The sequence below is a fragment of the Anabrus simplex genome, chromosome 11 (genome assembly GCF_040414725.1).
Source record: "Anabrus simplex isolate iqAnaSimp1 chromosome 11, ASM4041472v1, whole genome shotgun sequence".
NCBI classification, from domain to species: Eukaryota; Metazoa; Arthropoda; class Insecta; order Orthoptera; family Tettigoniidae; genus Anabrus; species Anabrus simplex.
In genome coordinates, this window is record NC_090275.1 from 96,262,133 (window position 1) to 96,288,768 (window position 26,636).

Below are 26,636 nucleotides of genomic sequence, written 5' to 3' on the forward strand. Positions count from 1 at the left end.
TGATGGGATAGGAAAGGCCTAGGAGTTGGAAGGAAGCGGCCGTGGCCTTAAGGTACAGCCCCAGCATTTGCCTGGTGTGAAAATGGGAAACCACGGAAAACCATCTTCAGGGCTGCCGATAGTGGGATTCGAACCTACTATCTCCCGGATGCAAGCTCACAGCCGCGCGCCTCTACGCGCACGGCCAACTCGCCCGGTGAAGATAAAATTGACCCATTTTTAGTGCCAGAATTGAGTAATAGATAGATCAGTCACTTATGGACATCAATCAACATCAGCTACACTATACTGCACCACTATTAATGACTGTACACCTGCTGAAAGGAAATTAGAGTGATCCTATACATAACTCGGGCCAATATACTGCTGTGGGCTTACTTAAAAATGCTTACTAGCTACAGCGGTTCAAATGGATGTATAATGAGTCTCTCTACCAACATCAAGGTCAAGATGGTCCCTCAATGTGTGTTGAAACAGGGAGAAGAAACAAGCTCGTCATGACTGAGAAGAGATGGATGTAGAAGAACTGGGACTGATGAGGAGGGAGCCTATCTATTCAAAGATGGCAGTGCGTGAAGATGTGGAGTATGTCCTTGTCTCATCTTTCTTTTATTATTACTATTGCCATTACTTCAAGGCCGCCTGAACGGTGAGAGCACTGAGCAGGTAGCATGATAGGGGAGATGGAAGAGGTGTCATTCATGCGCAGTCAAACATCTTCCTGGTTAGCTGTACTTCGCGGAAAGGAATGTCCACTGTTTTGCTGTCCAGCGGTTGAACAATGCATACAAGGTGCGTTCCATAAATAATGCGACCAAATTCATAAAAAATCATTTATTATATATTCGTACAAATAATCAAAGATCTTCAAAACAGCAAGCACCCTCTTGCGTTGATACACTTCTGGAGGCAGTGTTTCCATGCCTGGAAGGCATCCTGGAAGGCCTTTTCCGGAATGTCCTTTAGAGCCGATGTAACATGCACCTGGATTCTTTCAATCGTGTCCCAATGTTTTCCTTTCATGACTCCTTTTAACCGAGGAACAAAAAAAAAGTCAGCAGGAGCCAGGTCAGGACTGTAGTGAGGCTGGGGAACCAATGGGGTGTTGGTCCTGGCCAGGAAGTCGTTGACAATGAAGGCGCTGTGACTCGGCGCGTTGTCGTGATGAACTTTCCATGTGTCCTTGATGTCGCTTCGGCAGCGCAAGACCCTCATTTTCAGTTACAATGTGGAAAATGGTTGTTTTTGCCATGTTTAGAGTTTGTGCTATCAATTGAAGGCTCAGCCGTCTGTCAGAGTTCAAACAATCGCGCACACACATCACATTTCCGTCGACTCGTGAGGTTGATGGCCGTCCACTGCGAGGTTCGTCGGTGATCTCCTCTCGGCCCTCCATGAACGACTTGTACCATCGGAAAACTTGTGATTTGGACAAGCAATCAGTCCCAAAGGCCTGCTGAAGTAATGGAAACGTTTCGGTGGCGGACTTCCCAAGCTTAACGCAAAATTTGATAGCGCACCGTTGCTCTACAGAATGATCCATTGTGCCGCGTTACACAAACTCAAAACGGGCTTGACGGAAACGCACATCCTGACTCTCCGGCAGCTCGCTGCCGATTGAGACAGAGCGCTTGAAGCTAACACCCCCCTCCACCTAGCCCAGCAGGTTAGAACACGCTGTGGTGTACAGTTGTGTCAGAAAAAAATTGGTCGCATTACTTATGGAACGCATGTTGTATTACAATCAAAATTCCTCTAAATTTAAATAAGAGATTGGTGTCTGGATGAAAATTAAATTCCAAAGCAGTTGACGATATTTGATAAGCATAGCTCAACACGGGATAAAGTCCCAATGGCAAATAGTAATTCATTAATGTGTGTGAATCGTCTTCTAAACCATATAGGACCGAGCTCGATAGCTGCAGTCGCTTAAGTGCGGCCAGTATCCAGTATTCGGGAGATAGGTTCGAACCCCACTGTCGGCAGCCCTGAAAATGGTTTTCCGTGGTTTCCCATTTTCACACCAGGTAAATGCTGGGGCTGTACCTTAATTAAGGCCATGGCTGCTTCCTTCCAACTCCTAGCCCTTTCCCGTCCCATCGTCGCCATAAGACCTATCTGTGTCGATGCAACATAAAGCAACTAGCAAAAAAAAACCATATAGGTAATTACATTCCATTCCTTCTGGTGGGAAAATGATCGTTCTTGGGGGCAGATTTCATAAAGATTTTGTCTGTTTGGCCACATGCTTATCGCCAAACAATTATTTATTTATAGTCTCCTCCTTGACCCTTCTTCAAAACACGTCGCTTACAAAAAAAGTCTGCGGTCAAAACTACAAACAAAACTTGCAAGAAATCGGTATCGGCGACTACCCCTCTGTAGATGGTGACTGATAAAATATTATTGAATTGCCAGCCGGAATTTTAGCACATGATATCGCAACTGATATTTATAGCAAAACTTTCACTTCTCCAAAAGATGTCATTTTCTCAAAAGTTGCCATTCTTAAGTGATTTGAAAGTCATTGGGCTTACACCTGGTAGTTCAAAACCATACACTAGCATCAACAGATTAATACTGAAGATGAAAGCTAGCTACTTTAATTTCCTACATAATTCTTGAATTCCTTGGAATTAATGGTTTGCCTCGATATATTCTTATTCTAAAAATTGGAGCCATAGTTATGCTCCCTAGAAATCGGAACGTTTAACAATGGTTCCTGAACAGAACCAGATCGGGGCCTAATTCTAAGAAGTATGTACGAAAATTGTTTAGATATGAAAATAATAAGTGGAGATAAAGCTGGACAGAGAGATCTAGTCCCTCGAACATGCAATAAAACACTTCCATTTTCTTTCAAGAGGCATCAATTTCCAAATTGCTTGGCATTTTGGTATCACAGTCAATAATCCTCAAGGGACGTGTAGGTCTCTATTTACCTCAGCCAGTTAAATGTTGCAATAGTGCCAAAAGGATGCACCAAGCAAGTGGATGTGAGGTTTAGGTCAAGTAGCTAACAGCTTGTATTCGGGAGATAATGGGTTCGAACTCCACTGTTGGCAGCCCTGAAGATGGTTTTCAGTGGTTTCCCATTTTCACATGAGGTAAATGCTGGGGCTGTACCTTAATTGAGATCATGGTCGCTTCCTTCCCATTTCTAGCCATTTCCTATCCCATCGTTGCCGAAAGACCTACCTGTGTCGGTGTGACATAAAGAAAATTGTAAAAAAATAAAGTATAAGGAATGTTGTATATTTATTTAATCGTATGGTGATTTTATACACTATATATACACTTGGCAGAATCAAACTTTAAAGTCCATCGTTCTCAGCCTTTCAGACAAACCAGGTGTGAGAGCGAACAAATCATCAAGAGTGCCAGGGTACGAATGAAGAGGACATCGTTGGACCAGGTGCTCAATCGTCCGTTCTTCCAGGTTACAATCACACATTGGTGAACTGATCCAACCCCACTTGTACCTGAAATAACTGCAACAACCATGTCCAGTCCTTAACCTGTTGATACAGCACCAGAGATTCCTCGGTAGGTCAAAACCGTTTGGCTTCTTTGTGGGATCAAGATGGTGGGCATTTGTTCCCAATGTTTTTGTTGACCACTCATGCTTCCAGCTTTCAGTTAGGTCAAACCCATCCGCAATGAGTTGCCCTACAGTGACACTTGCTGGTCTTCTTGATTGAAGTCGCTGCTGTGACGGATGGCAGAATTCCTGGTGCAGTGGCAAAGAGGGTGATGCAAAGATTTTCTTAGCTTCCCTTACTAGAGCTTGCTTCCGTCTTAAGTGAGGTGGAGGCATGTGACTTAGCATAGGTAACCAGTGATATGGAGTTGATTTGATGGTACCAGTAATGCAACGCATTGTATCATTCAATTTTGTGTCTACCTTCTTCACATGTACACTGTCCGACCAGACAGGAGCACAGTACTCGGCAGCCAAGTAGACAAGGCTAGTACCAGTTAAACGTAGACAATCAGCAGAGGCTCCCCAGGAGGTACCACAGAGCTTATGCAGTATGTTGTTTCTTGCGGCGACTTTATGAGAAAGCTTAGTGATGTGCTCTTTGTAGCTCAGGGTTCTATCTAAAGTGACTCCAAGATATTTTGGGAAAGGGTTGTACCTCAGCTTTCGTCCGTTGAGCAGAACTCTTCGTTTGTAGTTTGCAGCACGATTCGCTAGATGGAAACAAGAGACTTCAGTTTTTGTTGTGCTGGGGATCAATCTCCAGGTCTTCAAGAAAGCTGACTTCTTCTTAAGGTCCTCCATCAGAATTTGTTCACCGTCTTCAAAGTTATTACTCTGTGCTACCAATGCGATGTCATCAACATATATGAACTTGGTTGATGTTGTGTTTGGTAGGTCATGAATGTACAAATTGAATAGCAATGGTGCTAAGACAGATCCCTGTGGTAGACCGTAATTTAGTTGTCGTTTGTGGCTTTTAGTGCCTAGAAACACTTCGAATTGTCTTTCACTAAGCATGCTAGATATTAGATCCACGATTTCTCGACTTGGTACAACTTGCAATAGTTTGTAGATCAGTCCCTGTCACCAAACAGTATCATATGCACCTGTCAAGTCGATGAAAACAGCTGTTGATTTTAGTTGTCCTTGAAAACCAGCTTCGATATGTGTAGTTTGGGCAAGAACTTGATTGGTGCAGCTGCGTCCATGTCTGAATCCAGCTTGTTCAGGAGGAGTAACAGCTTCAATGAACGGAGTTATTCTGATTAGGAGGATTCGTTCAAGAAGCTTGAACATGCAACTGAGCAGTGCTATTGGTCGATAACTTTCGGGGCTGTCCTCAGGTTTGCAGGTTTGAGAATGGCTATGACTTTTGACAGTTTGAATTGTCTGGGCAATCTGTTCTCTTGGAGTATGCAAGTGAAGAGAGAAGTGAGCCAGTATATACAATGCGGGCCCATGTTCTTAATAAATTCATAATAGATATTGTCGGGACCAGCAGCCTTGCCAATTTTCAGTTGTTTAATTGCATTTTCTACTTCCCATGACTTGATGGGTTTCAGCTAGTAATTGTATGATTTTAATGTGGTTAAGTGTAAGAGAGGGCTTTGAGCCCCAACTTCGCTACAAATAAAGACTAATTACTTACTTACTTACTTACTTAAAACAACCAACCTCTAAAACAATGTGTCTCTTTCAAGTGAAGGGGTAAAATAATAGTTGAGGAAAAAATTTGAGGAGCTTCTTTACAGAACAAGCCTTGAATAAAGTGAGCTAAGGACAACTGCAGTAACAATGGAAACCAATGCAAATAAATTACAATGCAGAGGCTAAGTTAAGAACATGAATCTGCTAAGCCAAAAACTAGGAAAGCAGCAGCAAAAATTTGCAATTCCAATAACACAAAAAAGATGACTGGATAATTTGGTACTTGTGAACAAAACGCAGATTTTGGGCCACTGTTTCATTGGTAGCAGCTTCTCCTTTCCCGAGTCCACCCTGCACATTACATACAATTATACATAAGTAATCCATCATAAATGCACAAGAAATACATTTATGGTGAGATCTTTGGATGTGATCAAATAAAAATATGTTTTGGGAAAAATGAACTGCTAAAATAATGTAGAACACAAAAAAAGAAAGCCAAAACTGGTTATCACGTTTTTGTGGGGAGCGAAAAAGAGTCAAAGAGGAATTGTGCTAAAAAATGAAAAAACAATTATGGTGTTAAATTTGAAGTTTGTTTTGAATGTAAAAGAAATTATGATAAAAACAGAGAAACAAGTGTTTAAAATTATAATTAATGAAATAAAGAAAGAAATCATACATTTTAAGAACACGAACATAGTAAAACATCAAGAAAAAAACATTCTTAGAAACGCGAGCTATACATGTTGCTTACAATATTGTGTTTAAAGTTGTCGTAGGGATGTTCAACATCTGGGAGATTTGCCCAAGTTTCATGCGTGGATTAGCATCCACTTTCTCAATAAACTTTAATTTTTCATCATTTGTAAACTGTCTAGCTTTCTTTTCCTCCATAACTGAATGTTATGCGAACCACTATGCGTAAGTACAGTAGGCCTAATTTATGTACGTTGTTACACAATTCACTCATGAACGTAAAATTAAGCACCAACATGTCAGATGAGCTCTTGTTGCACGATCCAAACCACCATAGAGAAGACTGGCTTGGCAATGACGCTCCCTGTAACTGTAGGATGAAACTCTACCGTGCTACGTTGTCCGGGGCTGTGAAATTAAGTTCTTTACCAAATCCTTACGCAGGCCAGTCGTCACTGGTGCGTCATGCACGCAACATGTCTGGGAATGTTAATTAAAATACTCTACGGTAGGAGATATGAACATACTAAAGAGTGTGCTATCCAGGTGTCTTTAGTATGTGTTTAATAGGATATGGACTGGGGCTTTCGAATAATGGTGTAATAACCAGGGAACTGCGCTAGAAAGGGACGTCTTAATCAGTTTCGTATGTATATATTGAGAAGACTAAGGGATTCTGATTTAATTTAATTTAATTTCGTGTGGCTATTTCTAGCCGGGTGCAGCCCTTGTAAGGCAGACCCTCCGATGAGGGTGGGCGGCATCTGCCATGTGCAGGTAACTGCGTGTTATTGTGGTGGAGGGTAGTGTTATGTGTGGTGTGTGAGTTGCAGGAATGTTGGGGACAGCACAAACACCCAGCCCCCGGGCCATTGGAATTAACCAATTAAGGTTAAAATCCCCGACCCGGCCGGGAATCGAACCCGGGACCCTCTGAACCGAAGGCCAGTACGCTGACCATTCAGCCAACGAGTCGGACAGAGATTCTGATAATTGGCTCTGTTATTAATAAATGTTTTTTTCCCCCCTGATTTTGACAAACTTCAACGCTATATGTTAAACTAAGTCTAAATTAAAAATAAAATGGCTTCCAAATTAAAAAAAAAATTCCTATGTGCACCCAATCCATTTATGATGTCAGGAAATCAAATGTTTTACTTGAACACTGCTGAACATATCTATTTGTTTCTATTACTGTATGCTCAATCACAGTCAGTGGCATGAGTCGTATGGATCCTGAAAGTTCGAAACATCACTTTTCAACTGACAAGCTTTGATGTTCTTTTGGGATATGGATCCCACTGATATCCGGTTAGCCATTTTTGTTCCGTACTTAACATGTACTATACGTATGGAACACGACCTAATAGACAGAAAGTTAACTTGATAAGAATCTCAATGTTTCACACATCCTAGTGAGCATCCATACTTTTATAGCAGCAAGAAGGGTGGATGAAGGTGCCAGCATTCTCTTGTCTCTTTCCCAAATTAGTGTTTCTCAGATCTGTGCAAACTGACTTGGTGCATTCATACTTCTGTTGTCCAGTGCCCAGCAATGGTCACCAGACTGTTAATCTGCAGGCACTCTTTTCATTATCTCCACAGTTTCCCGGAAGACAGAAGCAAGACACTGGTGGGAGGTAGTCAGATTTTTCTGGTTGGATGACAAGGCAGTGAGATTTTTCCAGTGGATGACACAGCAATATGCTCATGTTCTTTCAGCCTGGTGTTAATGCTGCGTTTCGTGGTCGTGATATAAACCTTACTGCATGAATGGAAGCAAGGGTCCTGAAGATCCTTAGCTGAGAGTAACAGTGTTTTCTTTGTTACTGAAATGACAGTCTTGATGTATTAATGTTTAGAAACCTTGCCGATACTGCCAATAATTATCAACAAGGATGAGAAGGTCCACCTATTCAATCTATATATATATAAAATAGCTTGTCCTGACTGACTGATTCATCATCGCCGAGCCAAAACTACTGGACATAATGAAATGAAATTTTGGGGATACATTCATATTAAGATGTAGGTGCTCGCTAAGAGAGGATTTTTGGATATTCCGTTGCTAAGGGGGTGAAAAGGGGGGGTGAAATTTTAAAATGAGTGCACCTATATTTCAAAACTTTAAAAGTTTACAAATGTAAAAATTGGTATTTAGAATCTTCTTTGAAAATAAGGAAACACGTATTTTTTTGTTTTCAGAAAATCCCAATAGGAGGGGTGAAAAAGGGTGAAAATGGGGGAAAATGTGTTGAATGCCTTTAATCAGGATACCGGTACTTATATCTCAGAAACTGAAGATATTACAGACCTGAAAATTGGTACTTTTGATCTCTTTAAAAAATAAAGAAACACGTATTTTTTTGTTTTTGGAAAATCTAATTAATGGGAGGGTGAAAAGGGGGTGAATTTTTAAAATTAGTGAATCTATATATCCAAACTTTTAAAGTTTGCAGATGTAAAAATTGGTATTTAGAATCTTCGTTAAAAATAAAGAAACACGTATTATTTTGTTTTCGGAAAATCGCAATAGGAGGTGTGAAAAGGGGTGAAAAATGGGTTGAATGCCTTTAATGAGGCTACTTATATCTCAGAAACTGAAGATATTATAGACCTGAAAATTGGTGTTTGGGATCTCCTTTAAAAATAAATAAACACGTATTTTTTGTTTGTGGAAAATACAATTAATGGGGGGGGTGAAAAGGGGGTGATTTTTTAAAATGAGTGTATCTATATCTCAAAACTTTTTAAGTTTATAGATGTAAAAATATGTATTTAGAATCTCCTTTAAAAATAAAGAAACACGTATTATTTTGTTTTCGGAAAATCCCAATAGGAAGGGTGTAAAAGGGTGAATAATGGGTTGAATGCCTTTCATGAGGATACCTATATTTCAGAACCTGAAGATATTACAGACCTGAAAATTGGTATTTTGGATCTATTTTAAAAGTAAAGAAACAGGTATTTTTTCGTTTTTGGAAAATCCAAATATTGGGGGGTGAAAACGGGGGTGAATTTTTTAAAATGAGTGTGTCTACATCTTAAAACTTTAAAATTTACAGATGTAAAAATTGGTGGTTAGAATCTCCTCTAAAAATAAAGGAACACGTATTTTTTTGTTTCCAGTAAGTCCTAATAGGAGGGGTGTAAAAGGGTGAAAAATGGGTTGAATGCCTTTAATGAGGATACACATATCTCAGAAATGAAAGATATTACAGAACTGATAATTCGCATATGGGATCTCCTTTAAAAATAAAGAAACACGTATTTTTTAGTTTTTGGAAAAGCCAATTAATGGCGGTTAAACAGGAGTGACAAATTGGGGTGAATTTTTTGAAAGACTATATCTACAGAATATCTTGGAATCGTAAAATGTTACAGACGTAAACAGTGGGTGTAAATCTCCTGTAAATGTAAAGAAATATAGGTTATTTGTTTTTGGAAACTCTACTTAAGGGGAACCCAAAAGGGGTGAAATTTTAAAATGAGACTTTTTACGGATATCTAAAAAACTTAACATGTTACAGAAGTGAAAAATGGTATTTTTTTATCTCTATTAAACATAAAGAAAAGTGTATTTTTAGTTTTCGGAAATACCACTTGGGTGGAGGGCGGGGGGGGGGGGGGGGAAGTGACTGAAAATGGTGATGAATTCTTTTAATTAGGCTACTGATATCTCAAAAATGAAGATGTTACAGACGTGAAATTTGATATTTGCAATCTGCTTTAAAAGTAAAGAAACACGTATTCTCGGAAAATCCAATGAAGGGGGGGGGGGGGGGGGTGAAAGAATTGAAACATAAGTTGACTTAATTGTATGAGAATACATACATCTAATACTAAAGTTGTTACAGACGTGAAAATTCGTATTTGGATCTCCTTTAAAAACAAAGAAAAATGCGTTTTGGTGGGGAAACCATCTTGGAGGGCGGGAGTGTAAAGGAGTTGAATTCCTTTCATGAGGACACATAAATCAAAAACTGAAGAAGTTAGAGTCGTGATAATTGGTATTTAGAAGATCCTTTACTATTAAAGAAACAAGTATTTTTTTGCTGGAAAATTCATTTAGGGGGAGGAGAGATTATTGTGAAATGAAGTGAAAAAACGTAAATTATTTTTATGTGGATACTTATATCTCAAAACTGAAGGTAATAGACGTGAAAATTGGTGTTTAGAATCTCCCTTAAACATAAAGAAACAAGCATCCTTTTAATTCTTTTTCGGGGGGGGGGGGGTGGCTGTAAATAAACTTAACGGCGGTGGGGCGTAGAAGGAGGTGAGATCAATTGATTTTACTGTTATTAATGTACTTATAAGGATCCTCCGTTGCTCAGGCGGCAGCGCGCCGGCCTCTCACAGCTGGGTTCCGTGGTTCAAATCCCGGTCACTCCAAGTGGCATTCGTGCTGGACAGAACGGAGGCGGGACAGGTTTTTCTCCGGATACTCCGGTTTTCCCTGTCATCAGCCATTCCAGCAACACATAATAGTAATAATAATAATAATAATATTCCGGACCGTCGTCAAATTGCGGACCGCGATGGAGACGGCTCCTGGACGGGTAATGACTAAGAATGCAGTCCGGTCGCGGGGTCAGTGCCGCCAAGGCACCCAGTATGACAGCACGCCGGATCTCCTGAAGAATTATATCCGTATTAAAAATATTATAGGAAAAGATGGCAAAGATTTACGGACCCAACTGACCTGGAGGAATACCTGAGCCTAACCCGGGAAGTACGAAATCGATTGCTGGAAAGGAAGATTTAAAAATGGGAGGAAACGTGCCGTAAAATAATAGATCGGGAATTTTGATGGATTCTCGCAGAGAACGAGTCAGATCGCGAATTTCGGCGGATTATATATCTAAAACAATAAGCATTCAATTATAAATTTCAGTATAATACCGTAGCGAAGCACGGGTATCTTGCTAGTACTATATATAATATGTTAATATTATTTTTTACATCGGGACTAGTTTTGACCCTTGTATTGGGTCATCTTCAGCCTTAAATTATAAATAGAAAAGAACATTAAATATAAGTTGATAACACCAACACTTAATATAACACTGTTGGCATGTCTTGAAGCATTGATGAAATATGTTGTGGTTACACATGAGCCCATTAAAACTGATGTCTCTTGCACATATATCCTACACTCTTGTGTCACTGTTTCTTCTAAGGAAACCATAGTCTTAATATAAGACAGTACAATCTTGCACATACGTCCAACACTTTCGATTTCCTTCTTCATGTCTGAGATAAAAACAATTCTTTCTTTTATAATTTCTTTAAATTCCCCTCTCAGCAGCAGTCTTTCTTTTTGCATCCTTCAGCCCCACCTCAGACACCCTTTCTCTCGTTCTCCCTTCTATATACCCCCTCCCTTCCTCTCTGTATCTACTCCTTTGTTTCCATTGCCTGCTTCCACCAGCAAGTCAGTGCTTGTTCTACATCAGACATTGGATATATTGTACATTTCACTCTAGAGGTGAGTCTCATAAATAATTTTTCTCTGTTTTAATTTCTTTTCTGTTTGTTTATTCATTCCTAATTCTGGCTATCATTTCCAGATTTACTTCATTGCCTGAGACCTGTTTTGATTTGATTTGCCTAATTCAATTTTAAGACACACATAATTTTTGTCGTTATATATATTTTAATGTTATAATTATTCCTGCAACATTGTCTTTATCTTATATACATATGTTTTAGTTATCACATGATCTGCTTAATTTTTATTTTGGCTGATGATGGCCACTAAGTGGCTGAAGCTAGTCCCACGACTAATCTAATATTATTTACTTAACATATTGTATTGAAAAGGTCTTATAATTGCACTTCACTTCCATACGGAACAAAATGAAATTTATAGCTTATAACTCATCAGTCAGTTTGAAACATCTGCCATTTCACTGGAAGTATGTGGCCCGTAAGCAATGGTTGGAGAGAGCCGTGATTTAGAAAGGACAATTTCAGCTAGATATGAAACTATAGCTTTGAGCAGCACACTGGTAAATCAGGAAACAACATTGAAACTGACCATAATGTCAGTTCTATGATATTTATCCCTTCCAGCATATTTATAAATTGTTTGGAGTTCCTGATGTTTGACTCAGTTTGAATGTAACTTAAAGCTTTTCAGTCTGTCGAACACACTATAAAACAAGGAATAAAATAGTTTTTAATAATGTGTATTTTTGTTCCTTGTTTAATAGTATGTTTTTATAGGTATGTTATAGTGTAATATTCATAGTGAACTTGTGTGTTCAAAAGACTGAAAAGCTTTTAAGTTACATTTAACTGAGTCAACATTAGAAAACATGGCTTCCTTCTTAACAAATTATAACTCAGATTGTTCGATGCGTTCCTGAAGTAAAGTATAATCAGCCATTCACAAAACTTGTGTCTCACTAAAAACACTTGTCCGTGATATCTGCTCACCATAATCCTCCAGGTTTTCATGGCTATCTTTTCTAACTTCACACAGAATTAAATACAACTTGATTTTCATATCTATCACCATCCAAAACAACAATACTGCAGCAGCGAACACACCTGTATTACAAAGCACCATCCTCTCACTTAACGCAATTGCGCAGAATCAGAGTCAAGGGTCAGTTCAAGGTTACCGTCCCACCTGCGGACAAACTACCTCTAATTAATTCCAATTCTCATTACAAGTACAGCCTCAGTCTTGAAACTTTCTGGACAAGGGTTATATATACGGATCTGGTGTCCAAGAAGAACGTAAATAGACAGGATGTGATTATGTAGCCATATAAGTCTTGAACTACACTTTTCAACATGATGCATCTGGATTTCCTTCCTTACCCAGTGATAAGAGCTTGAAGAAAAGCACAGAAAACAACAAGAAATAAATGAAGCCCTGTCTGCACCTTAACCAGACCAAACTAAGAGAACTGGAGATAAACTGTATGAGATAACTTGGATCACCCTGCACTAACGTTTAAATTCACAATTCCTCACCTGGAATTCTCCACCATTTCCTGCCGAGCTGCTTCACGTTTCCGTTCATCCTCCTGCAGCTCACGTTCCCTGGCTCTCTGGCGCTCAATCTCCAAGCGTACCCTCATCTCCTCCAAACGTTCTGCATGGTCTTTGCGCAGTATATCCTCCTGGAAGAACATCATATGAGAAAGAATAAGAACTTTAGAATTTCAACCTTACCATTACAAGCCAATATATAAAATGACAAAGTATGAAGAAATGTAACATATTTTTTCTTTTGTGTCATTCCCTCATCAGTCTTTAGAATGATCTGATGCAGTTCCCCAATCCATCTCACCTTACTCTTAATCTACATTACATATTAGCCCTCTCATTACAGACAGCCTGGCCTATCAGGCCAGTTATCGAAAAATCTGTGAAAGAAGGCTGTATTATCAACACTACCAGCCAACTTGCTCATTTGGCACATCGTGCATATCACCTTGCCACGACTTTGATGATGATGATGATGATGATGATGATGAAGATAATAGCTGGGCTGAGTGGCTCAGACGGTTGAGGCACTGGCCTTCTGACCCCAACTTGGCAGGTTCGATCCTGGCTCAGTCCGGTGGTATTTGAAGGTGCTCAAATACATCAGCCTCGAGTCGGTAGATTTACTGGCACGTAAAAGAACTCCCGCGGGGCTAAATTCCGGCACCTCAGCATCTCCGAAGACCTTAAAATAATAGTTAGTGGGACGTAAAGCAAATAACATTATTATTTAATAATAATAATAATAATAATAATAATAATAATAATAATAATAATAATAATAATAATAATAATAATAATAATAATAATCGTATGGCCTCAGCTACCGTGTGCAGATATTTCAATTTGACGCCATCTGGGTGTCTGCTCATCAATTTCGACGTTCCATTTTACTCTAGCCCCACTAGATGGCAGACCGAGTAAACCGAAACTCTCTTGGGCGTCTGTGGCTGAGATTTAATGAATTTTGTTGGGTAAACACCAAATGTGTCACCAGAGATCTTGCATGCCGACATCGTATGACATGGAGTGTCGAATGGACTTTTTTCCGCCCTTCAAAAATCCGACTACCTCTGCCAGGTTTGAACCCGCTATCTTGGGATCCGGAGGCCGACACTCTACCACTGATTCACAGAGGCAGCTACGACTTAGGTAATTTAATGGCGTGTGGCCTCCGAAGAGGCCTGGTGCAGGTCTTTCAAGTTGATACTGTATAGGTGTCCTGCACGTGTGAGGATTGGGCCCTACGAATGATGAATTCTAATGCTGAAGATGGCACACACAGCCAGCCCCCGAGCCACTAAAATTAACCAATGAAGGTTAAAATCCCCGACCCAGTCGGGAATCAAACCTAGGACCCTCTGGACCAAAGGTCAGCACGCTAATCATTTAGCCATGGAGCTGGAAACACTTAGATAAAAACCCGTGTGTGGCACTGCCAGCCTTCTGATGAAATATTGTGAATGTTACGTTCGTTGAATGTGAAGATATTTTCGTTGTTACAAATATTCTGAAGAAACACAACACCAAAATCGCATATCGAACTAACAATAGAAATATGGATATCTTATATAATACCAGCTCAATTAACAAGACTAACATTTATCAAAAATCGGGTGACTACAGATTAAAATGTCAGAACTGTCAATCCTCGTACATTGGTCAAACAGGGAGGAACTTCAAAATCAGATACTTGGAACATGTTAATGCTACAAAATATAATAGATACTCGGCAGTTGGCCAGCACATTCAAGATTCAAAGCACAGCTTCAGTAACATACAACAAGATATAGAGGTGCTCATGGATATGGACAAAGGACCTATTTTTGACGTTGCAGAAAATTGCTTCATTCACTTAGACCAGTTCTTCAACTCCAATTCGAATCTGAACAAAATCTCAGAAAAAACTAACATTCTGTTTGATTTTTTAATTAAAGTATTTAATTATTTTAATCTTCCGAATAGGAGGTCAATATTTACCGCGATACACAGTACCTTATCACGTTACAACCCCCCACCATATTGTTCACAATACCCACCTTAAACCTACTAATCCCCTAACAAGATCTTTTTCTTTTCCTCCCATCTTCCTCCCCTCCAGACCTACCACATATAACATTTTATATCTCCTTCTCACAAGACTAATTAATGTCTTTTACCACTGACTGATTTCATATTCATCAGTGTTAAAATTTTATCAGATATAAAGTACATACCAAGTGATTCAACTAAGTTCCCGACGCTCTGGTTGACGCATAGCATGTGTGAGTGTTTTAATGACTCTTTACTTTGGAAGCCTATCGGAGCCTTCTATTGAATGGATGCACAAAGACTATATATTGGAGAACCTTCTTTTATTCTGTGAATAGTGGGAGACTGTATGCTTACTTCAATGTGTCACTGCACCAGATTTAATTATTATGCCGTTACTCTTCTGTTATGGCGAATATCTTAACACGTGGTGTGAATGGACAGTTACAGATTTTTAATGAACATATTTCAATATGTCTTTGCTTATATATTTGTGATTCATTTTATGGCTGATGATGACATTATATATGTCAAAACCGGTCCCCAAATTGAGTAAAAGGTATTTGTAACATCAACACGTAATTAGTATTGAAAAGGTTAAACCTAATAGATATCTTATCGATGATCTCGGTTCAATACGGAAACATTAATGAAGTTCATATCTTTGAATACAGAAGCAAGTCACCAACTTCCAGAGACCAATAAAAGTCAGATGTAATGCCGAACACCAGTTTTCATCTCGGCAATATATTACTGATGATGATGATGATGATGATAATAATAATAAGCATCAAAGACAATATGTCCATAACCATGCTTGATTTTAAACTGAATTTATCTGGTATATTTAAAATCGTTCCAATCTCTTTCCAGGCTTCCCTTGTCACTATTAGGTTTTCGAAGTTCTTCTCTCTGTCATTCCATAAGAAAGTTCAGATTTGAACTTCAGAAATGAGCACTTTCATCTCTTCTCTTGTTAATTCACTAACAGTCATTGCGAGCGGTGCAGCTGAAATCTCAAACAGGAGTGAGCGGCTAGCAACGGGTAGCGCTGTCCTTGAACCAACTTCCCCTCCACAATGACGTGCCGCTGGCACTATGGCCACATGCATTTGCTAACGCTGGTTCGAGTTTCATCTATGCCGCCACACAACGCAACGTTCCGCTCGCCCCTTGCACTGTGGCCAAAGCCTAAAATCCTTTTGAGACAATTTATTTTGCTTTTGAGTAATCTGAAGCCTTGTTAAAAATTTATTATATTAAATTGTATCAATTGGCTTCCTTCAAAATTGATTCATATGAATATTATTTACAAGTAAGGCTGGGCCTAAAGTTCTAATCATGAATTATTTTAAATTAGTACTCATGTAACTGAATCCTCAAAATAATTCTTAACCTTCATGTGGGTTATTTAATGTAGAAATTTAATTTCTGATTGTTTCTTACCTTTGTTAACTTATATCTTTTATATTTTGGGAGAGAGAGTTTTTGCAATTATTTTTTTTTAACGATGGATGGATTCTGTCATTAATGTGGGGTTGACTGGTTTGTATGGGTGTGTCTTACTGAATATCATTTTCCTTCTCCATGTTTTCTTGGATCTTAAAAATTACTTTATCAATTAATTAAATCATCTTCTTCTGGTATTTTGTTAATGATGTTATTGCCTTTACATCCCACTAACTACTTTTACGGTTTTAGGAGTTCTGGTATTCGAATGATGTTAATATCATTTGCTCTATTTCTATCATGCTGATACCTTGCAATTAACTGCTGTTTGTTTCCTTTGAGTTATGGTCATCATTTACTTCCCTTCACTTCCCCATATCAAGAATGAGGAATAATGTGGAAATTTTCAAGGAATTAATTTATTTTCCTTCTTTTGAGAACTTCAATTATTTGAAGGTTAATTTCTTTCATTTCACACAACTAAAGAATAAATCTCCAATCATTTGAATGTTAATCTCTCTTATTTTCCAAAACTAAAATATTATGAATTATAATATAAATTCTGACGTACCTCAAATATTTTATTGTTATAAAATTTATGATTTTATTCTTCCAATCTTAACTCTCTTGCATTCAGCCTATAATCAGAGGTTTGCTCGAAGCAGCTCGGACTAATTTTTGTGATTTTGCAACCAAATTACAAAAAATTAACACGTAACCAATTTAATACATATTAAAGTCAATAAATCACTCTAATATAGGAAACTGTGAGCATTTCAGAAATTAATATACCTTGAAAGTATTCCCATTGGTAAAGCAGGAAAAAAATCCTAAACTTTGAAAACGTTTTCTGAAAAATAAAAAGTGGTTTTCAATGACATTAATATCAGATATTATATAGTTTTTCTTTATTCTTAAAGAGTTGGTGGTGGTGAAAAATAGTTGGTTCAAGAAGAGACAGAGCTGCTGGGATGGACTACGAAAGACTGTAATTGAATATGTCATCTCAGATAAAGAAAGGAGCAGAATGGTAACAGATGTCAGAGTAACACCCAGCGAGAGTCTTGACAGTGACCACCGTCTATTAGTAGCGGAGCTGAGAAACTTCGATGTGCCAAAAATACAGAACAGGAAAATGCCAAAAACTGAAATATGGGAACTCCAGAAAACACATAAGAGAACTGAGTATCAGCACCGGATGAAAACTCTGTTACCAAGAGATGAAAGGAAAAAGAGAGAGGCAGAATGTACCAGACTAAGGGACACATTGGTTAAGGAAGCAACTGAAGTTTGTGGAAAGACAAGTATGAAAACAAGGGAGAAGGAAACACCTAGTTGGAATGAAAGAGTGAGAGCAGCAATCAGGGAAAGAAATCTCTTGCGGAAAGAAAGGGATCGGGAGAAAAATAAACCAGATCTTACTAGAAACAAGGCAAAGAGCAGAAACCTTGAACAATTATACCGAAACAAGAAACTGAACATTAAAAGAACAATTACAGAAGAAAAGACCAAGGCATAGAACATATTTACTCAGAAACTAGAGAAAGACAGCAGAGGCAATAAGAAACTACTGTAAAGTGTTATCAGAGGTAAAGGAAACCAATGAATATCATCATAAAGGCACTTGAAGATGAAAATGGAAATCTGGTTAGGAAAGAAAGTAACATGGGAGAAGTCCTGAAGAACCATTTCGACCACCTACTGAATAGACCAGTTCAAGAACAAAATACAGAACCGGAAATCCAAGCCTACAATGAGGAACCTCCCATCACCTGGAGAGAAACTGAGCCAGCATTAAAATCTATGCCTAAAGGAAAATCTTCAGGTGCAGATGAAGTGAATGCAGACATGATAAAGGCAGTAGGCATCCAGGGTATACAATGGCTGCACAGAGTACTAAATGCCATGTGGACAGACAACAAAATGTCTGCAGATTGGAACAAGGGTGAAGATCACAGAAAGAAGATTTGAGAACCATCAATGAACCACAGTTAGAGGAGGAGCAATATGGATTCAGAAGTAACAGATCAAAAATGGATCTAATTTTTAGCACCCGCATGCTAATGGAAAAGTATTGGGAGAAAGGCAAGAACCTGGTCATTGTATTCCTGGATATAGAAAAGGCCTATGATAGTGTTATAAGAGAAAAGATCTGGGAGTGCCTGAGGAAAAGAAATGTGCCCGAAGTATTAGTAAGGAAAATTCAGATGTTGTATAAAGACTGTACTAGCTGTGTACTAATTAGTGAAGGTCAATCATCATGGTTTGAGACTAAGAGTGGAGTTCAGCAAGGAAGTACACTGTCCCCACTACTGTTCATCACTGTTATGGACAATATAATAAAGAACATCAAGGAAAAGTTAGGTGAACTGAATGCAGTGGCTTTTGTTGATGATATGATATGATTTGGGGTGAAACAGAAGAGGAAGTACAGACCAGACTCAACGTATGGAAATCCCAGTTCCAGGAATATAATCTCAACATCAGAGAGACCAAGCCAGTGGTGATGGCAGTCAACAGAGAACGGCATCCAGCAAGTGTAAAACTAGGAAACCACCAGTTAGAGTGTGTGGATAGTTTTCCTTACCTTGGAAGTGTAATCTCCAGTGATAATTTGGTCAGAAAAGAAATTACAAAGAGAGTGCAAAAAGCGATCATAATTCTACCAACAACTAACAATACTTTTATGGGATGACAATTCCAAAACCGGCCAAACTGATGATGTTTAACAGCTATTTCAAACCAATATTGACCTATGGTATTGAAGCGTGCACCCTCACAAAAAGAGATTCATCAAGACTGCAAACATCAGAGATGAACTTTCTTAGATCCACCATCCAGAAGACCAAGATGGACAAGTTAAGAAATGAGGAGGTGAGGAAAGAAGCCGGAATAAAGAAATCCCTATTAGACCGAATCGGCACATCCAGACTACGGTGGTACGGGCATGTGATGAGGATGGAGCCTACAAGAACAGCTAGAATAAATTTGGAAAAACAAGTGGAGGGGAAAGGATCTACAGAAGACCTAAAACCTGATGGATGGACATGATCAAGTTTGATCTAGTTACCATAGGATGGACAGTGGATGATGTTCTCCATGACAAGTTGTATATGGACAGGAAGAAGTGGAAGACGCTCATTAACAGTACCCGGGAAACAAACTGTACAGTGATGATGTTGAGGACTCTTAAACCATAAAGAAAGAATATTTAATTCTGAATAATTTGACATCAATATAATTTTTGTGCTGCAATTCACTGATGAAGTATGACACAAAGTTATTCATTGTACACAAAATCGATGTCAGGTTTTGCACAGTCCAATGCACGGTGAGCGACTGTGACTGCGGAAATCTTCAGGAGTAAAATTGTCACTTCCCACATAATGGAAATCACTTTCAACAAAAGAGTCACTATTACTCTCTAAAGCATCTGAAAATTGAAGGATATCAGAATCATTCACCCTTCAACATGGCCCAGCCATTACGAGAAAAAAATGATGCAAGCACATGCAGCAAAGGAGTAATGAGATGTATAATTATGGTTTGGGAAGTACAGCAAACACACGATATACCAAAGAAACAAAATAAACTCGAAACTAAACTGATAGAAAGATCAAATTGTTGTATTCATAAGCCAACCAAAAACATAAATATTCATGGTGAACAGCGTTCGTTTGTCGGAAATAAAAATATTTCGTAGGGCTGGTGGATCTTTCTGTTGAGAAAAATGCAAATTCAATGCTATAAGTTACTGGTACGATCAACTGTTACCATTTAACAGCCACATAAATGACCAAAATCCCTAAATAGGACAGAGCCGATGTATCGGCGCTACAAGCGTTCTCGCCACAACCTTTTATGCAGATATGAGGTGTATTATCTTATTTTCATCCTGACATTTTGGCTTTTTCCCTTGATGTGCCATTGCATGCAACCACGTGAAGTTATTGTCACTGGTAAGTGTATGTTTTATTATTAGTGCGACAATGGACTGTTTTCAGTTTTCCTCAGTGCACACTGGAAAAATATACCGATGATAGTCTTATGACCCGTCCATCAGGTGGCAGTCCTTCCCCATGGTCTAATGCTCTTAGCATTCCTTTCCATGGTCAACTACTCTAGGTTTTCTCCAAGTCACCTTGCAATGTGACCAAAGAACTTGTTTCTTTAGCTTTATTAAACTGATATTTTTCATAGTGATATGATTACACTTGGAGAATCTAAACTGTCTATTAGATCGCTACTCACTTCCTCCTTGTATTCCTTGCGGATCTTGTCTCTCGCGTGGGCATGCTGCTCCTGCAACACCTGCAGAGACACTCGATGCTCCTCCAACAGTTCGTGGCGTTTAGCTTCCAACTCAATCTCCAACTGGCGCATCACCTTGTCCAAGGCCGCTGCTTCCAATTCTGACATACGTTCTGCAATCTTGGAAGCCAAGTTCTCTTTCAGTGTGGCTTCAGCTTCCTCCAGATCCTAAAGGGGAAAAAAATCCACCAATTTATAAATATTTAACAAAATTTCACGATGCTATTAATCAAGAATGAGCAAACAGCACTAATGTACAGTGAAACATCCTTAGTACGTTTCTGCACGGAATGACGAAAAAAATAGTGTTAAGCGGGAAAACGTACTATAGAATATCCCATTAAAAACTAACAGGCAGATGATATCAATTTACACATTAGTACATTTTTATATTGTGTGTGTAATAGTGTTTCAGGAGATAAAGGAGAGCACTAAAAAGTGCGAGAACAAATATCAATAATTCTCTACTGGAACCTGTTAAAGTAACAAGAGACTATTAAAAGATGTGAAAAACTCTGAAAAACAGACACAACATTCTTTTGACCTTCACTTCAAAGAAGTAGCTACAGTACCTGCATATTATAGCAGATCAATTTCTTCCCGAAACAACTGTATAATAAATTGTTAGTTGAAACCTTAAGTTTCTGACCAGGGGGTAATTAAACACTCTTTTCTGGTCACTTTGTTCGAGCATGAATTTCTCGCGAGGTTATACTCGCCATTCGCGATTAAGCGCCTTCAGCCGTCATCTTGAACATGAAACTTTGGCAGTATTCGGCATTGGTTTGGACAGATTCGCCGGTGAATAAATGTGCCAACTGTCAACTAGCAGTTTGTATTTTTGTATGAATGGTACACTGCTTTAACTTTAATTTATTGTGATGAGTAGTAAAAAGAAGCGAAGTGATTATTTATTGCGTGACAGCCTACTTGAGGACTAATAGGATAATCGTGAGAAGTTCGGTAGCGTGGTATATACGGTATCTGTCTTGTGATAGTCTAGCTATGGATAAGAAAAGGGTCGTGAAACCACTCTCTAATGAAGAAAAAATTAAAATATTTCAAGAAGTAGATAGCGCATAGAGTTGGCGCAAAAGTTAAAACTAGCACCTTCTAATCTGAACACTATTGTGGGCAACCAAGACAAAATTGAAAATGTGTAGAAACGGAACAAGAAAACGAGTGGGCGAAGGAAAGTTTCCGAAGTTGGAAAGAATGATTTTGAATAAATACATTTCTAACTTCTGATTTTAGAGTTAAAAAATTTCATCTTGAGTCTGTAATGAATGGAGAATAATAAAGTTTTGATAGGAACTTATTAGGTCCACCTTATTCAATACAAGACAATTTGTTGTTAGGATTAAATTACAACATTTATTTATTCGATATTAGCATCGAAACTAGCACCAAGGTGCAATATACTCTGTGTTTGAGAATTCAAGGTCATTTCCTCTTATCACGCAACTTTCTCCGATCGACCCGTGGTGAGGGCTCTTATCTCTATATTGGAAATTACATTCCGTATACAAGGGATGACAAAGAACATTTTCAGGTCTGGAGAATATTTGATCATACTAAGCGGTAAAGGCGAAAAATCGTGACGTGTTAAGTGAGTGATTTTTATACAGATTTAATAAGATGGCCATCGGGACTTCAAATTTACAATGTGCTAAGCGGGAAAACGTATTAATGAGGAATGTACTAATGAGGTTTCGCTGTATATCATACTTAAGTCGGTTGTAGAAACATTAATAAGTACATAAAATAGGACAAAAAACACTGACATGATTTCTAAAGAGGTAAGATCTCACAATGAGAAAACCAGGGCTACCTTCAATATCAAACCACTTCAAAAGCAGTGAGATAACAACAAACACTAAGGTGAGACTTTTTGCTGTTATCCATTCCTTTTTATGGTGCTAAAATATAGACAGTGACAGAGGCATAATAAGAATTATAGGAAATGTTGAGATGTGGAAAGGCACGAGAGTACCGTCCACTGTGAAAACAAGGGAGCTCCTAAACCTTAGTCATTTTTTTCAGAACAGTAACAGAACAGGATGAAGGGGCTAGGAAAGAGAAATGTTGGGAGAAGGATCTCCTTGTTAAAAATAATAATCTGAGGACCTGGATACTGAAACGAAGAACCACTGAGCTTTGAAGAGGAGGAGGATTTTTTGTTTACAATTTGCTTCATGCCATAGTGTCTTGTGTGAATATGGGAAACCATGGAACACAATATTTCGGGCTGCCAACAGTGGGGTTTGAACCCACTATCCCCTGAATACAAGCTCACAGCTGTGTGATGCTAACCACATGACCAACTTCCCGGTGAAGGATCTCTTTCCAGATATACCTCCAATGGAAATGAGTTTTACCCTTTCAAGCACACAACAGCTCGCCTGCCATTCTTAAATATCTAAAATGGCCAAAAATAGCACCAACTGTCAAACTAAGGAGGAGGATATATTAAGCATGTCGCATTTTCTTATTTTATTTTTATTTCAGAAAATAGGCTAAATACTGTCAAGGGAATAGAAGTGTTAAAATCTCAAAATGGCCTCGTTTCTAGGAAATTTTCATTATAATAACCACTCTGTTAAGTTGTGCCAAACTATAGACAGAGGGTATGTTTGGAACATTATTACATTATGCTACTTTCACTTACCTGCTGATGTTTCTCTAATAGCTCTGCCTGACGAGCCCCCATTTCCTCGCGGAGTTTCAGTCTTTGTGCCTCTCCTTCCGCCTCCAATTCTGCTCTAGCTGCTTCTAACTGCTCCCGATTTTTGGCTGCTAACTCCTGACGGAAGACTTCAATCTGTTTCTTCGTTTCAGACTCTAGTTTCTCCTTCTCCGCTGCAAGTAGCGAGGCGAACTCCGCACGCTGGGCTTCGGAGCGAGCCTCACGTTCTGCTGCCAGTGTGTCCCCCAGTTCGCTCAACAATTTCTCCATACTGTCCCTGCAAGGAAATATTTCAGAATGCTCAAAATCCTATACAGACTGATGCATTTCCATATATCAATAATACAAATTTACCTTAAAGTTCAAGGCGCTGGACAACGATATATCATTGTTCTGTCAAGTGCCAGCAATGATATGAAGACTGTTCAAAAAATAACCAAACTATGACAATAATCTATATATGCAAAGTCTTAGCAATATCTGATGATGATGATTCCAGATTAACAAAAAGGATTTTCAAGTACCTTTGGGACCAAACTGTAACAACTACAGTAGTTGGATTCAAGAAGAAAGATTTAGAAAGAAATAATATAAGAGAAGAAGAAATTATGGACAGAGAGATTTTTAGAAAGAGGGTAGTAAGTATGGAAGGATTCCAAGGAAGATTGAACAAGAAACCTGGTGCGAAGTGGTCCGAGCACAGAAGGAAACAGCATAGTGAAAAGATGAAAGAATATTGGAAGGAACGGAAGAGAAAACAACAAAGTATGAAGAAGTGAATTGAAATTGGCACGTGGTCCTTAGCAGGCCTCATCGGAAATAATAATAATAATAATAATAATAATAATAATAATAATAATAATAATAATAATAATAATAATAATAAAAAACAATTTCGTGTGGCTATTTCTAGATGAGTGCAGCCCTTGTATAAGGCAGACCCTCCGATGAGGGTGTGCGGCATCTGCCATGTGTAGGTAGCTGCATGTTATTGTGGTGGAGGATCGTGTTATGTGTGGTGTGTGAGTTGCAGGGATGTTGGGGACAGCACAAACACCCAGCCCCCAGGCCATTGGAATTAATCAATGAAGGTTAAAATCCCCGACCCGGCCGGGAATCGAACCCGGCACCCTCTGAACCGAAGGCCAGTACGCTGACCATTCAGCCAACGAGTCGGAAATAATAATAATAATAATAATAACAATAATAATAATAATAATAATAATAATAATAATAATAATAAGTACAGAAATAGAATCCATCAAAAGAGATCCAACAAGGAAGTCTACAGCAAAATAGAGAAAATTACCGACCCAATCAGGAAAAGACGGGCACGATTTTACAGTCATCTGAAAAGAATGGACGGAAGAAAGTTAACTAAAGAGAACTTTCACTTGTTTATTCAAATCCCAAAACCACAATTCCCTGGTTTAGAAATACCAAAGAAGACCTGCAAATGCTACATATCTCAGTTGAAGACGCCCTTAACAGAGATCGCTTCCGCAAGAAAATATTGACCAGCGGGCTAAACCGAGATGAGCAACTGAAGAGAAGACATGGTGCCCCTTGGACAGGGGAGTGTAAGCAGGCCCACTCACAAAGAATGAGGGAAATTTGGGCTCTAAAGAAGGCCAAGTTCAGTGTCAAATGCAACAAGACTTAACATGGTCCTTGATGGCCCCAGCGAATTATATATATATAAAATCATAACAACCACCACTCCTGCAAGAGCATTTACACATCAAAATTCCTTCCCAAAAATCTTAAACAACTCATTAGTAAGATACTCTGTGCTCAACACCTCTGTATGTCTCTTGACGGCCAGGAAGGGCCCAGTCAGGAAATTAGAGCTCAAGGAACGGAAAATCTTAAGGAGGATATTGGGCCCCATAAGAGAAGAGCATGGCACTTGCAGGATCAGACACAACAATGATCATCCATGAGGAAAAGGTGAGTGGTCTTCTACGGCCATTTGACCTGCACACACCCCTGCAGGCTCGCAAGCAAGATCTTCGGTACAACAGGTAAAGAGAAAGCCTCCAAGAACAAATGGATTACCACAGTAAATTTGGATCTAGAAGAATTAGAAATTCCACTAATCACCATACAGGACTGATCCCAGTTCTGACGGATTACTATGCAGGGTATCTTCCCAGTGTCCCTCAGCAGCAAGAAGAGCGCAGGGACCACTAGACCAAAGCGGGCAAAGGAGAGCAAGCTGGCATACAGGCAGAAAATGAAAGCTTTCTGGGCAAAGAAGAAAGAGAAGACCTGTGTTAAAGAGTCAAAACAAGCCCCATGGTCCTAAGTAGAAAAAATAAAAAAAATTACAACAACAACAATAATAATAGTGGTGTGTGGCTTCTGGAGAGGCCTGGTGCAGGTCTTTTGAGTTGACGTGGTAGAAGTGATCTGTGTGTCTGTGAGAATGGGGCTCTACCTGAGACGAATTCTAATGCTGAAGGCAACACAAACACACAGGTAACACAATGTATCGTACCTGACTTCAAGTAGTTTCCTCTGCCAAACAGTAACAGACTGCTCCATTAGAAATGAAAACAAACAGCAACACTCCACTACATCACTTAACAGTGCCAAGGACAATTAATAAGCATGTCAATATCTAGAAGGAGAACAATACATTTCAAATACAACAGACATATTATATTAATGTTCCATTTTTCCAATTTTTTTACAGTATTGCAACATATTTTTTAATCTTTCTCAATTTTTAAAATGTATTATTAACTGAGGATGTCTTGCATAAGAGACAACACATGTACTAAAAAGACACATATGCTATATATTAGTTATAAGAAATTAAGTATTGAAAGGTGCAAACTATCTCGGAATCATAGTTGAATTAGAGTCAATACGGACCATTACAATGGCATTTATAAATTGTAGTGCATAATGAAGTCATGTACAAAGAGTCGGAACCCATTAATGACACTATGCATAAGAGGAGAATGGGATTCTTTGGACACGTAATGAGAATGCAAGATTCGAGACTTCCGAAACAATAGGTACAGATGCACCGCACTACCAACCACCACAGAAACACAAAACAGTGATTACATTACTCCACAGATGATTGGGGTCAGGAAGGGCATCCAGCTGTAAAACAGGGCCACATCCACATGTGCAACGCCGTTCGTACCCGGGACCTCAACGGTGTGGGAAAAACTGTAGAAGAACTACAAGTAGTTTGTTTCAATTCTGGTTTATCCAAACATGTTATTGTTGTATGAAATACCTTGTTTACGGAACAAAAAGACAGACTTTGTTTATAAGAAAGCCATACTTTCCAGTGTCGACTCAGTT

The 26,636-nt window shown here is 38.8% G+C and overlaps 1 protein-coding gene across 1 annotated transcript in view; it reads right to left on the reverse strand.

Annotated features, from left to right (window-relative positions):
* Nucleotides 1-26,636, reverse strand: part of Cep164 (centrosomal protein 164) — a 352,132-nt gene that overhangs the window by 88,703 nt on the left and 236,793 nt on the right. The window contains exons 11-13 of the mRNA XM_068229617.1: nucleotides 23,295-23,589; nucleotides 20,567-20,794; nucleotides 12,821-12,969 (exon numbers count right to left, since the gene is read on the reverse strand). Of these exons, the coding sequence (XP_068085718.1) occupies nucleotides 12,821-12,969; nucleotides 20,567-20,794; nucleotides 23,295-23,589 (672 nt within the window). The remainder of the gene's footprint in view (nucleotides 1-12,820; nucleotides 12,970-20,566; nucleotides 20,795-23,294; nucleotides 23,590-26,636) is intronic.